General features: G+C 38.0%; 2 protein-coding genes across 2 annotated transcripts; both read left to right on the top strand.

Moving 5' to 3' along the window:
• The first annotated feature begins 7402 nt into the window (after positions 1–7402).
• On the top strand, positions 7403–11404 carry LOC113358082 (aquaporin SIP1-1-like). Its single transcript, XM_026601592.1, has 3 exons — positions 7403–7930; positions 8048–8320; positions 10927–11404. The coding sequence occupies exons 1-3, from the start codon at positions 7628–7630 to the stop codon at positions 11074–11076; spliced, it is 726 nt and encodes a 241-aa protein (XP_026457377.1). The 5' UTR covers positions 7403–7627; the 3' UTR covers positions 11077–11404.
• A 516-nt stretch (positions 11405–11920) lies between these two features.
• Positions 11921–13225, top strand: LOC113358081 (probable serine/threonine-protein kinase samkC). The gene has a single exon (XM_026601591.1). The coding sequence runs from the start codon at positions 12042–12044 to the stop codon at positions 12999–13001; it is 960 nt and encodes a 319-aa protein (XP_026457376.1). The 5' UTR covers positions 11921–12041; the 3' UTR covers positions 13002–13225.
• The last annotated feature ends 903 nt before the right edge of the window (positions 13226–14128 follow it).

Below are 14128 nucleotides of genomic sequence, written 5' to 3'. Positions count from 1 at the left end.
GACCTCCGTTGATAACGTACCGGAAGCGCCTCAGAAGTGTACCGGAAGTATCCCAGAAATACCCCGGAGGAACCCCGAAAAAAGTGCGGAAAATGCCCCAGAGGACACTTGATATACGGACCCTTTATTTTGGATAAGGGGTAACCTAATTACTAAGGGGTGACCCATTTCCAGGCAGCTGCTAAAGGGACACCAGAACTGGATAGGGGGAGATCACATTTCTTCACGTTTTCAAATTAATGTTTTGGCGGGAAACTTCATGCATGTTTACTGGCAGAGTTGGATTCGATTAATGGACGGTTTCTAAAGAGATTCAACCCCCAAAATCAGTTGGGCTGGATGTGAATGGACTAAACAGAGCTGGTACATGTGTTTTGATCGATCACATTGGGCTGGAATAGCCGGGAGAAGAAATCAGAGTCCAAATAGGACACGTATGGTTCTGTTTACGTTTCAAAGATTTTTTTGAGGAGATTCTGGGAGAGTTTTACGCTAAAGAAAACTCTACTTGGTCCTGTTCAAGTCTTGGGAGAGTTTTGGGGCAATAGAATAGCTCATAAACGCGTACAGGGAGATCAGAGAGAGATATTCTCTCAACAGCGCAGAGAAGAAAAAGAAAAGAAAAAGTCGGATTCAGTAGAGATTTTTGGGGATTAAAAGACTATATAAGAGTTGGTTCAAGTCATAGAAGGGTTGGAAAGTTTTAGAAAAGTTTTGGAGAGAGTTTAGAGGTCAGGAGAGACGAGAGAATCGAGTTACAGAGAGATTTTGTTGCTGCTGCTGCCAGCCATTGAAGACCTTCAAGAACACGAAGAACATACTCTCAGAGTCAGTCGTTCTTTAACAGTCTTAAACAGCAGTATCCCGTGTTCTTCATTACAGCAGTACCGAAGTGTGGTTCTTCAACAGTGCAAACAGCGAACTCTCTGTGTCGTTGTTATACAACACTTGTGTTGTATCGATTATTTTCAGCACTACCCTTTGTAACAGTGACGTTGCAACAGTATAACAGCGTTACAAACTTCAATTATCAATTATTTTCATCAATAAAAACACTTATTTAGCCATGAATACATCTTGTGAGTGTGTTTTTGAGATGAGGATCTAAACCCAATCCCAGGGGTGACAGAGGAAGCCATTCTCACAATAATTATGTGGTAATCTCTATTTTATTAGTTTATGCAATATTTTTATATGATTAATTGCATTGATAAAAATGATTTAACAGGTTTTTATTAATCAACTGTGCTTTCCCTTGATAATGCATGCTTATTTTTAGACTTTTGATGCATTATACTTGTGATTAACATTTGATATTTTGGAAAATCTGCTCTTGGCAATATTTAGAATCAACCCAATTATTTAAATTGCATAGTAAAAAAATATTAGATCACATAAGTATTGTTGATTGGTGGAATCTTAACCCCTATTTCTCCATAAAATTTTACTTCAGTTTGCTATTTTTCCTAAATTTTATTTAAATCTAGAAATTTTGTTACCTTCACAAGTCTGAAAAGAACCTGTTTACCACTACAACTACAAACATCATTTGAAAATACATCAATGGGTTACTTTAGAGAGGCGGATATCGAAGATGTCACCCAATGCCAATATTTAAGAAATAAGATGGCGGTACAAGTAGTGAAGGACAAGGGTTTTTATATGGAGATGATGAGGCGAGGAGATAGATACGAAAAAAAACAAGAGTTCAAAGACTTAGTTGCGCGTGTGAAGTGCCGAAAGGGATTGAAGACAATCGGATCCAAGTATTGGATGACAATTCCTAAATTTGGATATCTCCTAGCGGACGTTTTGAATTGCGTGGTACATTTCTTTGTTCCTCCTATGTATGGACTTAGCATGACGTTTGCACCCACAAGAACGGCTTGCGACGAGTCGGTTAAAGATAGAAGAATCGTAATGGCATTTGTGAATGAAATGCATTTTATCGGTTTAAGAGTAAAGAAAGATTGTCCGTTACCTCCGTTGAGTAAGTGGCACGATTACTTCCCGATGAACCATTGCAAGGATTGGGTGAAACAATATGACTCCAACATGGTTGATTGGGATCGCGTTATGGACAACAATTACCGCTGAGTTACTCGAACTGATCCCCTCGGATGATGACGATGTTTGATCGTTTTTTTTTTCGAACATGTAATTTGTACAAGTTTTTTGGAATTTTTTTTGTGAAGGTATATGATTTAATCGGTCGCAATATTATAATCGGTTGGTAATGATACACGTTTTGATTCCGAATGTAGGAATCGGGCTCTTTGATACACGTTTTGATTCCGAATATTATAATCGGTTGGTAATGATACACGTTTTGGTTATGAATATTATAATCGGTATAACTCTTAAATATCTATCTACCGATTTGGTGGGTATTTCGAGGCACGACTATAATTTTTTTTGAAACTATGTAATCGGAACAACAGTATTATAACACTTTAATCCAATTAATCATATTCGGGAATTCCATATTTTATCAAACCGCCGATTAATATTAAAAATTTGAATTTACAGCACTCAAACATCACATGTTATTCTTTTTTCCCAGTCCGAGATGCAACAATCAACGCGGCTTCGAAATGTAGAAACGACTTTCCTCTCCACTTGGAATAAGCATCTTGTGCCGCAAACCTGTCGTTTCTGTGCCTAGCAAGAATACGGTTGTGCTCGGTGCACAATTTTATAATATGGTGCACCCTTGAAGAAACATGAGATGGTTCATAATTGTGGCGTGGCTTCTTGTACTTACTAACAAAAGGACCCAATGAAACGTTAATCCAAAATATACGATCGTCCTGCTGTTCTTTGGGTAGATCTTTCACAATGTAATAATTTTTTATCCATTCGGTCTCTTCCTCAACTTGTTTTAATCTTTCTCTATGATGGAATTGTTCTTCACCTCGCTTCTTAGCCTTGATTTCCTCTTCCTCCTCCTTCGTTGCCACTAACGATGGTTTAATTTTTTTGGGTTGTTTGTTCCTTTTTTATATTTCTTCTTCCATTGCTGCAATTGATGTAGCTGTTCGCTTGCATCTTCGAAGAATGTTGTCGATTGATGATGGACTTGCCATTGAAAAGGTTTTTCATTCTGATTTTTTACTCAATAATAACTGAGAGGGATTACCCTCCTTATATAGATTAGAGTTCCAACGACTCTAATTTTTGAAAATATGGCCGTTGAGGTTTCTGAAAATATGGCCGTTGAGGTTTCGTATCAATGATGCACCGTAATCGGTTGCTAACGATACACGTATTCCCTCCGAACAAGACATTCGGAGGATAATTTTTTTTTGTAAAGTCCCGAATGTACGATGGCCCAAAAATCAGAATTTGGGAAAAACTGATACTTTTCAAATTTTGAACTTGAAATAATCGGCAGTTAACTTAGTTACCCAAACTTCCGAATATGGGTTGTCTAACCTTCTATATTGGCCCTTGGAACCACCTAGAGCAATGGTATGGTTTGTTTTGAACTTGTAATATTCGGAGGATAATTTTTTTTTGTAAAGTCCCGAATGTACGATAGCCCAAAAATCAGAATTTGGGAAAAACTGATACTTTTCAAATTTTGAACTTGAAATTTGGAGAATTTTCATCACCTCGGGTGGTTCGTCTACCAGTGTCGATGATGAAGTCATTCCTCTTATCCCAGTTATCAAGAACAGTAGGTGGGCCTGTGTGAACAATCGTGAGATTATCACCACTAGAAGAGCACAACTCCAACTCCAATTTGTAGTAATCCCCCATTTTCTCCACAGGTTGATGTTGTATATACCCGTGTTGTCGCATCACCTTAGAGGGGTTATACATCACATATCCTGCGGGGTGCCACAATGGTCCAAAATAAAGGGACAAGTACGACCGAACATTTATATGCCCACTGGCTCGATCTTCCTTGTATGGATCAAAGCATACGTTTGAGGCCTTCAATTGGTCCAAAATCTCCCTCATGCGAATCAACTGCTGCTCTTTTGTCCTAGAACGGTTGTCTTCAAATATATACTTTGTTCCTCTAGGAGTACCTTTGCACCACCCCGGGTTCTCTCTGGCCAACTTCAGGATAGGGAAGTGGTCATAGATCCATGCCTATATACATAAGAAACCAAGTTTTAGTAAATAGATTCTGTATATTCGGTAGTAATTTCCAAACATTATTTCCGATTATACATAATCGGAAATAAAACTGAGTACCTATCCACCGAATATCAAACATTCGGAAATAGATATGGATCATTTCCTAACGAATATGCGTCATTTGGAGTTCAGTAACCTATAGTTTTTCTGGCCTGTATATTCGGTAGTAATATCAAAAGAATATTTCCGATTATATATAATCGGAAATAAAACTAAGTACCTAGCCACCGAATAACCAACATTCGGAAAAAGAGATGGATCATTTCCTACCGAACATGCGTCATTTGGAGTTCAGTAACCTATAGTTTTTCTGGCCTGTATATTCGGTTCTAATATCAAAAGAATATTTCCGATTATATATAATCGGAAAACAAAATAAGTACCTAGCCACCGAATAACCAACATTCGGAAAAATAGATGGATCATTTCCTACCGAATATGCGTCATTTGGAGTTATGAATATGCATCATATGTATTGTCTACCGAATAACTATAGAGTGAGTTATAGAGTTAAAGAAAAAACCTGCAATAGAGCCACGTTCCCGGCAACTTGGCAGGTTCCTAGCCTCGAAGCCTTTCTCAACTCTTCCATCAAGAATGCTAGGCATGTCGTGCCCCAAGAATAGTCACCGACTTCATGGAGAGGATCCAAAAGTTATAAGGTTGGCGTCGACCCGGTTGCCAGAAGTATTGGGGAATACGACACATCCCAATACACAAAGGAGATATGCGGTGGCAGCGTGGTTCACTTGCTCATCAGTTAACATTCCATTCTTTTCCTTCTCCAAGGTGCCTCAGAACATATTCATCAAAGTTGTAATGTTGATCTGTCTTGTTCTGTAACTTGCATGCCTCCTAAATTCTGTTGTTGTTGTCTCTTCATCCCAACCTAAGCACTTTTTAGTTAGAGCATAAAGTTGTTCCCAACTTAACTGCTTTGTGTAGTTAAACTTCACAGCTGTGCCTTGGTCGGGAAGGTTAAGAATCTGCACAACATCATCCAGAGTAATCGTCATCTCCCCAAACGGCATATGGAAAGTATCGGTCTCAGGATACATTCTCTCCACGAACGCCGATATGGCCACACGATCATGTTCCAACAATGAATTCTCGGCGGCATTAGATAAGCCCGAGTTGGCAACAATTGACTTGAACTTTTCACATTCACCGGATAAAGGCCATGCAAGCATTTTTATTGGTGCGGCGGTAGGTTTGAGTACGGACCGCATCTTGATGATCCTATTAAAGTACATAAAAAATCCTTAATACAAATATTACGATATAACACATAGACAATACATTAATAAAAAATAGTAATTTTATTACCTCGGTTTCGTATATTTCTCTGGCCCATGAGTCTTTGTATCCAAATAGCAATTTTCCTCCATCCGCCGGTAGCCCAAGGATTGTGCCTGCTGGAATACCCTTCTTCTTCAAGTGTTGAGGGACAAGATGTGATGCTTTCTTAGCAATATCCTTCTTTACACCATCTTTTCCTTTTTTGGCTTTTTGGGTACCACTTGGTTGTCCTTCTTCTTCTTCTACTCTTGGCACTGGATCAATTGGTTCAATTTCATGGTGGGGTGTAACTTGTGGAGATGTTGGTTCTGCACTTTGTTGAGCGGCTTGTTCAACACTTGGTTGCACCCCTTGTTCACTGCCTTGTTGTTCTACACTTTGTTCAGCACTTGGTTGCACTCCTTGTTGACTGCTTTGTTCTTGTAAGCTTTGTTGAGCACTTGAATTATCTTTGGCACTCCTTTCCCTCCTAGCACTAGCTGTCACTTTCTTCCTCTTTTCTCGACTTTGTCTAAACAACAAAGAAAGGAACAATATTTACAAACTATACAATCGGAAGACAAAGTATGGAAATATAACCCGAATGTACACATTCAGACGTAAAAAGAAACATACTGTTCCCGAATACAAAAGAATCGAAAGATAACTAAACATATTTACAACCGAATATGCATCAATTGGAGTTCAGAAGCTCTAAAATTTTCATTCTACACAATCGGAAGAAAAAGTACAAAACTATAACCCGAATAAACATATTCGGAAGTAAGAAGACACATATTTTTCCCGAATGAAAAACAATCGGAATATAACTAAACATGTTTACAACCGAATATTCATCAACTGGAGTTCAGAAACTCTAAAATTTTATCCTACGCAATCGGAGGTATAAAACATTATATTGTCTTCCGAATAAATACTGGCCCCAAAATAGGATTTTTCCTATATCAGAAATTTTGAGATTTTTTCATATATATATATATATTCGGTAGTGAGTGTACTTCCGAATACTGTGTGTCTACTTAAATATATTCGGGAGCCAAAAAATTCATTAAACTACCGATAATTACCAGTTTGTATCCAAGAAGATATGTCCAACAATATTCGGCCGATAACCATCAAATATTTCTCCCGAATACTGTCGATGTTCTTGAGAAATGAAGAACACGACTACATTCAGAAGTAAATAAGCATGGATATCGCCTGAATCTGGATAAATAACCGAAAACCCTAGAAAATTTTTTTCTCGATTCATCGAATTAAAGCGAAATAAACCCCAAAAATGATAGATTCTTACCTAATTGGGGCCATTTGAAGTTGACGAAGTGTTTGACTATCGGAATCGCCACCACCGAGTACATTGACGGGTACTTCTTCTTCGCGTTCTTCGCGTTCTTCTTCATTTGCAGCAAGAATTTCTTTATTTCTTGCTAAAATCCCAATCTTTGGATCGATACCCCGAGCAACGTTTTTGGTTCTAGGTCTGTGGGTTTCATCTCCCTTATTCATTGTTTTATAAACGAATCAACGATGTTTTGATTTTACGATTCTCCACGATGTTTCGGTTGAACACAAGAACGAGGGAAAGTTTATTTTTCTTCCACAATCGGAAGATAATATGAAACTGGAAGAAGAAGAGTTGAAATGAGTAGAATTTTTTTTGATTTGGTTTTTATACAGTTTTACCAGAAGGACATTTATGTAACTTAAATATCATATAGGGTACCCCTTAACTAGAGTCTTTGGCTGGGTATAAATTGATGGCCCCTGAATCCTTTCGGGTGGCCCCTAAAAACTCGAAGTAAAAAAGAGTGTTTAGTGTTTCTTTCTTTTGCCTAATTAACTCTCATTAACTAGTGAAGTAGTTGAGTCAAACAGCGTGGGCTGCTTAAAGATTAGGTCATTCGGGAAACAAAGCCCAATAAATAGAAAACGAGAAAAACAGAAGGAATGGGATGATGTACTGACGATGGCGAGAGAAAAGTGGAAAATAACCAATAAGATAATCCAAAAAAACCAATAATCAAACAAATCTTGTCTAATTAGTTTAGATTAAGATTATCAGTTAGTTAGGTCACTAGTAGAAGTAGAACCACGCAGGAACACCCAAAACAAAATCAAATTCAATTTCAGAGAGGAAGGGAGAAAGAGAGGTCGAAAAGAGAATATCAGGAGAGAAAAAATGGGTATGATAAAAGCTGCAATTGGGGATGCAATAATAACATTCTTATGGGTGTTCTGTGCATCAACACTAGGGATATTCACATCTATCATCTCAAAATATGTAGGTGTTGATTCTGGTAACAACATCGGCGCAACACTTCTCATCACAACACTGTTAGTTTGTGTCTTGGTTTTCATTTTCAATTGGATCGGTGATATCTTGGGTGGTGCTAGTTTTAATCCTACTGGTAGTGCTTCCTTTTATGCTGCTGGTCTTGGTCCTGATAATCTCTTCTCTCTTGCCCTCCGTTTTCCTGCTCAGGTTCTCTAATCTTCACCCACCCACCTACCCCAGTTATGCATTTTTTTTCTTTCTGTCTACTTTTGTTTGTGATTTGCTGCTTATTGATGTGAAATCTTGATGTGATTTGTTGGATAGACTTTAGGAGCTATGGGTGGTACACTGGCCATACTAGAGGTTGTTCCTCAAAAATACAAACATATGCTTGGAGGACCTTCACTGAAAGTTGATGTGCACACTGGAGCTATAGCTGAAGGTGTATTGACCTTCATCATCAGTTTTGCTGTGTTGTTTATTATTCTAAGAGGACCTGCCAACAGCCTTCTTAAGACATGGATGCTTTCTATGACTACTGTTGCGCTGGTTGTCGCGGGCTCTGGTTATACAGGTCCATCTATGAATCCTGCCAATGTGAGTTTCCTAACCAAAATGCTTCTTTATTTTGCGGTTCATCATTGCGGTGTTATCTTGTTCTGCGTGTCTTGGTTTCTTAATTATTTGTGACCTTGCTGTTCCAATGCAATATGCTTAAGCTTTCTCTCAATCTGACTTCCTAATTGCTTGATGCATATGGCTAGTTTCAGTTCAAGGTGCATACTGACCTCCCAAACTAGAAAGTCCTGTTCCGTAGCTTTCATAGTTAATAGATAAATATTTCTAGTGATTATCCCAGATTATCTGTTACCTTTGGGTTTCTCTTTTAATTTTGTGCTCTTTTTGGTACATTCTTTCCTTGGTCAAGTCTTTAGCTTTCACTTTCGAAAAGCCAAAATTATGGGATTTGTATTGGAAAGATCACTCAACAGTGTAAATCAGCATCATACAGTACAAGGTTCAAGAAAGTAAGGGGGAATATTTACTAGTGGAATGTTAGCTATGTTGTTATACTTTGAGTTGTTTTTTCTTTTGGTAAGAGAGGATTATCATTTCCAATTACTTCTGTACACGTTGTCATTTTCCTGTCTACTAGTTGTTTTTGCTTGTTGTATAAGAGTAGAATAGTAGACCAAAATATATGATGAACAAAGAAGAAATCCTGAGAAAGACGGATAGGAGAACGTGGAGAATAAAAAATTGGAAGGAGAATAGCAATTAGGGTTCTGAAAAAAAATGCTTATGTTTTTGTATTGTCCTCATAGCTATTCAACACCCACGCATTTTCGCTTGCAGCAAAACCACAAGCATTCTTTTTTGGAACCCTAATCATTGTTCTCCTTCCACTTTATTTTTCTCCCTTTCCTCCTATGTCTCTTCTTCTCATTAGTTCGTCTTTGTTCATCGTATACTTATTCTAATTGTTCATCATATGTTCACTGTATGTCTGTACCCAAGACGTGAAAAGGCAAAAAAGAGCATCAGCTTTGAGTCACTACAGTGAGCATAAGTTGATTGACTGGAGTCTTTCTGTTTAGGGCATGGTGTCGCTACTCTTTTTAGCAGTATTGTGCATGAGCTTTTATTGAAACTCAGGTAAAGCTAGAAAGTGTTATTCCCGGAGGTGTAATGGAGGGTCAGTAGTGGACCTATAGTGTTTTACTAAAATATTTAGTTAGAGTCAGAGACAGGCTTAATGTCACAGCTGAAAATCTAGCTATGACATTTTCGTGAGCATAAGTTGATTGACTGGAGAGCCTTTCTGTTTAGGTTAAGGTGTCACTACTTCTTTTAGCAGCATTGTGCATGAGCTCTTATTAAAATTCAGGTAAAGCTAGAAGTTGTATTCAGAGAGGTTAATGGAGGGTCAGTAGTGAACCTATAATGTTTTACTAAAATATTTAGTTAGAGTCAGAGAAAGGCTTTTTATGTCACAGCTGAAAATCTAGCTATCAACTCAGCCATAAGTGCAGGCTATATGCGCTCTTCTGAAATAGTTGAAGTAGAAGCTAAGGAGTTTCTAGGGTTATTTTAGCAGTCATTACTTGCAAAAAATATGCCGAAGTTAGAGTTTATTGAATAGCTGAATTGAACACAACAAAAGTGTTAGGAGTGTCAATGCAGGGAATATCAATATCAGATCATTTTTGAGCCTGGATACTTCTCTCAAAGCTTTTCTTAGGACTCTGAAAAATCTAAGTGTCTAGTCCTTCAATGCAGTTACACTATTGCAAAATCTTATATTCTTCCACGTGTGTGGTGATTAATCCTGACGATAATACTCCCTCCGTCCCATAAAAAGTGTGTCTTTCAGTTTTCATTTTTGCCTAAAAATTAAGCAAAATTAAAAAAAGTGAAAGACCCACTTTTTGTGGGACAGAGGTAGTATTTCTCATGTTAAGCCACTGTTTATTTAATGAATTTTAAAAGTGCTTTCTCATGCACATAGAGTGTCCGCCACAATTGGCCTCGCACTTGCACTATTTTTTTGCCAACAATATTTGCAGCTATACACTATACAAGCTGTCATACAGACTAACAAATAAAATCTAAACATAAAAGAAAGTATAGAAAATCTTTCTAGCATTTCTTAAATAACCACACATTTTTGTTTGGTAAATCACTAAATTGTATTTTTCGTATGTGTGACGTTTGAGAATTATTGGGCTTTACAGTTAGCGTCATGCCTTTGTTTTCTCTTAATATTCCATACTACATTCTTTATGTGTTTTATACATAAAAGTCATTGGATAAATGCATTTTGCTCCACCCTTGCTTTGCTCTTTGTACCTTTGGCGGCCCAAAAGTGTTAGGCTTGCCCTTAACTCCATATCATTTCTATATACCTTTGTACGAGTAACTTACTTTAGAAAAAAATGATACAAGTACAACTTATAGAAAAAAGCCTATTACTGCATAATTTCATAGTTGAAATGCGGTTTATTCAACAAACTGTATAGTTGATATGCTAAATTACAAAGGTTGGGGATGATCAGGTTACATCGTGCAATTTGATAGTGCGAGAAGAAGCCAAGAACATAAGCGAACAATTTATGATGTTTGTTCTTGTTTCATGAGAGTTAACCAATCTATGATGTAGTGTTGCATTTTAAGTAGCTTAACGTTCAGCTTCAATTTTGCAGGCCTTTGGCTGGGCATACATTAGGAACAACCACAACACATGGGAGCAGTTCTATGTTTACTGGATTTGCCCTTTTGTTGGGGCTATTCTAGCCGCCTGGGTGTTCCGAGCTATTTTCCCACCTCCTCCAAGTAAGCAAAAGAAGGCCTGAAAAAGAGGGACTTGAAAGAACAGGAGAAAAAAGAAGTTAGATAGGAAGGACCGTCTGACACTTCTGTTTCATCCATTGTCCAGACCAGCCTCGAAGGCTGGCATCATTAATAAAAACTAGATATGTTAATACTCCTTTTAATTTGAGGTCTGTTATTTGTGTAGTAACTGTAGTTATATATTAAAAAACGACACCTCCGAAACTTGTGAACAAGTTCGGAGTCGAACATAGTATTTGTTATCCTGGTTAATTAGGTGCTGCAATCAAGTCTAAGAATTATTGAGTGTATAATAAAAAATTTGGCTGATCGAACTTGGATTTTCATGGGCAGTATCGGAGCCTTTAACCCCCCCCCCCCCCCCCCCCCCCCATCCACCAATAATGCTTAAAAATAAAAAAAAAAAAAAAAAACAATTTGCAGAATCTTCAATTGCCAATAGCAGTAGAGTTGCTAACTGGCTCTGTGCCCTTTGTGAATGGATACACACCGTTGACCTCTAGAGTCCATCATTTACTACCTGCCATCGAACTAACAAGAAGTTTAACGAACCATTTTTGTTTCTCACTTATCAGGGGGTGTTCTTTAGTTTGAACAACTCCAAGAGGGGGTTTAGCTAAATAGTCAATGTGTTCGGAATGGGGTGTAAAAGAATCGCAAAGTGTTCCATGACAAAGTGGCAGACAACTGGCCCATGTGAGCATCTCCCGCCATAATCTTGGCGGTCTTTTTTGATTTTACCGCCAAAATCTTGGCGCCTAAAGATATTTCCCGCTGAATCTAAGATTCCCTAACTCAATATAAGAAGGGGGCGGCGTTATTCAGAGAGACAACAACCTTTCTGTGATTTCTTCACTGCAATTAATTTATTTAGCTTTAGATCGTCAATTGAAGATCAATTTCTTCCAATCTTCATTTCCCCTAAAAATTTCCCCAATTTTCTTTTTGTTCCTCTCTGAAATAAAAAATGGTGGTAGCATTAGGTCCAGGAAAGTTCTATGGAAGCAGCTTACCAAGACCAAGAATGATGTTGATGAATAGATCAGCAGCAGAAGAAGATATCTACACCAAGGCTAGAGTAGATCCACCATTAGGAGTAATGGATCCATTATTATCCTGGGCTCATGAAGCACACTGGTCTATGGGTGGTCTTAGTTTCAATCGTCTGAAACTTCAAGGAAAGATTGAAGGAAATGTCAAGAAACTCAGATCTCAACAAAAGAAGAAACTCTTGGCGATTAAGAAAAGTCTCGAAAACTCTGATTCTAAGAAGACTACTCCAGTTCGCGTCTCTGATCTACATCACTCATCATCTCCCTCATCTGCTTCCCCTTCCCCTTCACCACCACCTGCTCCTGCTGCAACAAAGCGTCGTCGAAGACTTGCTCTTCTTCTCGATGATGATGAAGAATATGATGTGAATCACGTCAACAAATCATCAGATCCAGTTGATGTTTCTGAAATCAACAGATCAAGTACTCGCCGTCTTTTTGGAGGTGAAAGCAAGCCGAAGAGAGCTAGAAAGCTTGTAGATGATTTTGATAGGGTTGCTTCTTCCGAATCTGAATCATCACCAAATCCGATCCAATCATCACCAAGTCCTGATCGATCATCACCAAATACTAAGAAGAATCAGAGTATTACTAAAGGAGGTCGTACTATATCTTCCCGCACGCGAAATGCTCGTCAAATTTCCCCTGGGAAAGAAGCAGTAGAAGAAGAGACTACTCCAGCCATTGTTGCTAGTCCCAGTAAAAAGGTCCAAGACTTGTCAAAGAAGCGGGTATTGAGATCGAAATCCAAAGCAAATGATGTTCCCAGTGATGCCAGTAAGAAGAACAGTAAAAACAAGTCCATGGTCACTCCATCTCCTCCAGCCAAAAAAGTCAGAACTTCTTCTAGGTTGAGATCTTCACCTGCTATTTAATTAATCAATCAATCCCTTGGGTATAGCTATCTTTTCATGTTTTCTTATTTAGGTTTTCTTTTAAATTATTACTACAATGCTCGTGCTTAGGTTATCAATGACAAGTAATACAAATTGTTGGTCTTTCTTTAAGCGATTTATGTCTTAATCTGTTGTTGATGCTTATGTGATGTCCCTCTTATAGTTGCTTTCGAAATAAATCATCAGTCAAATGGTTTGCTTCATCTCCTTTTTTAGCTATTTGTTCGTGGTGATCAAAAAGGGTTTTACTTTGAGTTTCACTCTTACTGAGCCTTAGAATCTGTTCACTACTGAGATTTGAGATGGCGTCAGCTGTCAAACCATTCGAGAAGAACGTGTACCATTTTTCTAACTGGATGCCGCCTCAATGTTTAAGAAACGAGTCGAATTTGTCAAACTGAAATCAATCTTTTATGGATTTAGTGATCACCATGATACTTGTTGAGATTCTTTTAGCATTATTGACCTGATTTGATGCCTTATGTGTCCCAAATGTTTTTGACTTACTGATTCAAACCTAGGCTGCAGTTCACATCACCGGTCAAGTTACATGATTGAACATCGGTAACATCAAGGATTCAAGGCTGCCATAGAGGTTACCAAAATTCTACAGAAGGGGTTACCAACTCACTAGTAGTAAGCAAAAGCCACCCTTCAATCGTATAAAGTTTGATAACCCTCTTGCAGCCATTTTTCACATTGGTCATCCACATATGGTGAATTCGAGCTCGTCAAATATGGGGCATATAGTTTGAAGAGTTAGTTATTTTCCAACCATATACTCGTTCTCACGTTTTATTCCAGCTAATTTTCTCGTATAAAACCAGGAAGATCATTCGGGTTAATAAAACATCGCACATCAATATTCCAACATCATCTTCACTCCACAAATACTGATTGGGACTCATAACATACTATTGATTACTGTAGTATAGTGATAGAAGACTGAACAATCAAACGAGGAAATCGTGCAACAGTATTAATCTCTCGGCTGTTTGGAACTACATGGGAAATCTCCAATCAAAATCTTCCTTATTATTTTTTTCTCTTTTTTAATGTAGAAGTTGGGATGTCCCGATCTCATGGTACATTAGATGGTGATCACA

The sequence above is a fragment of the Papaver somniferum genome, chromosome 3 (assembly GCF_003573695.1).
Source record: "Papaver somniferum cultivar HN1 chromosome 3, ASM357369v1, whole genome shotgun sequence".
Taxonomy (NCBI): domain Eukaryota; kingdom Viridiplantae; phylum Streptophyta; class Magnoliopsida; order Ranunculales; family Papaveraceae; genus Papaver; species Papaver somniferum.
This window is presented reverse-complemented; position numbering and strand designations above follow the sequence as displayed.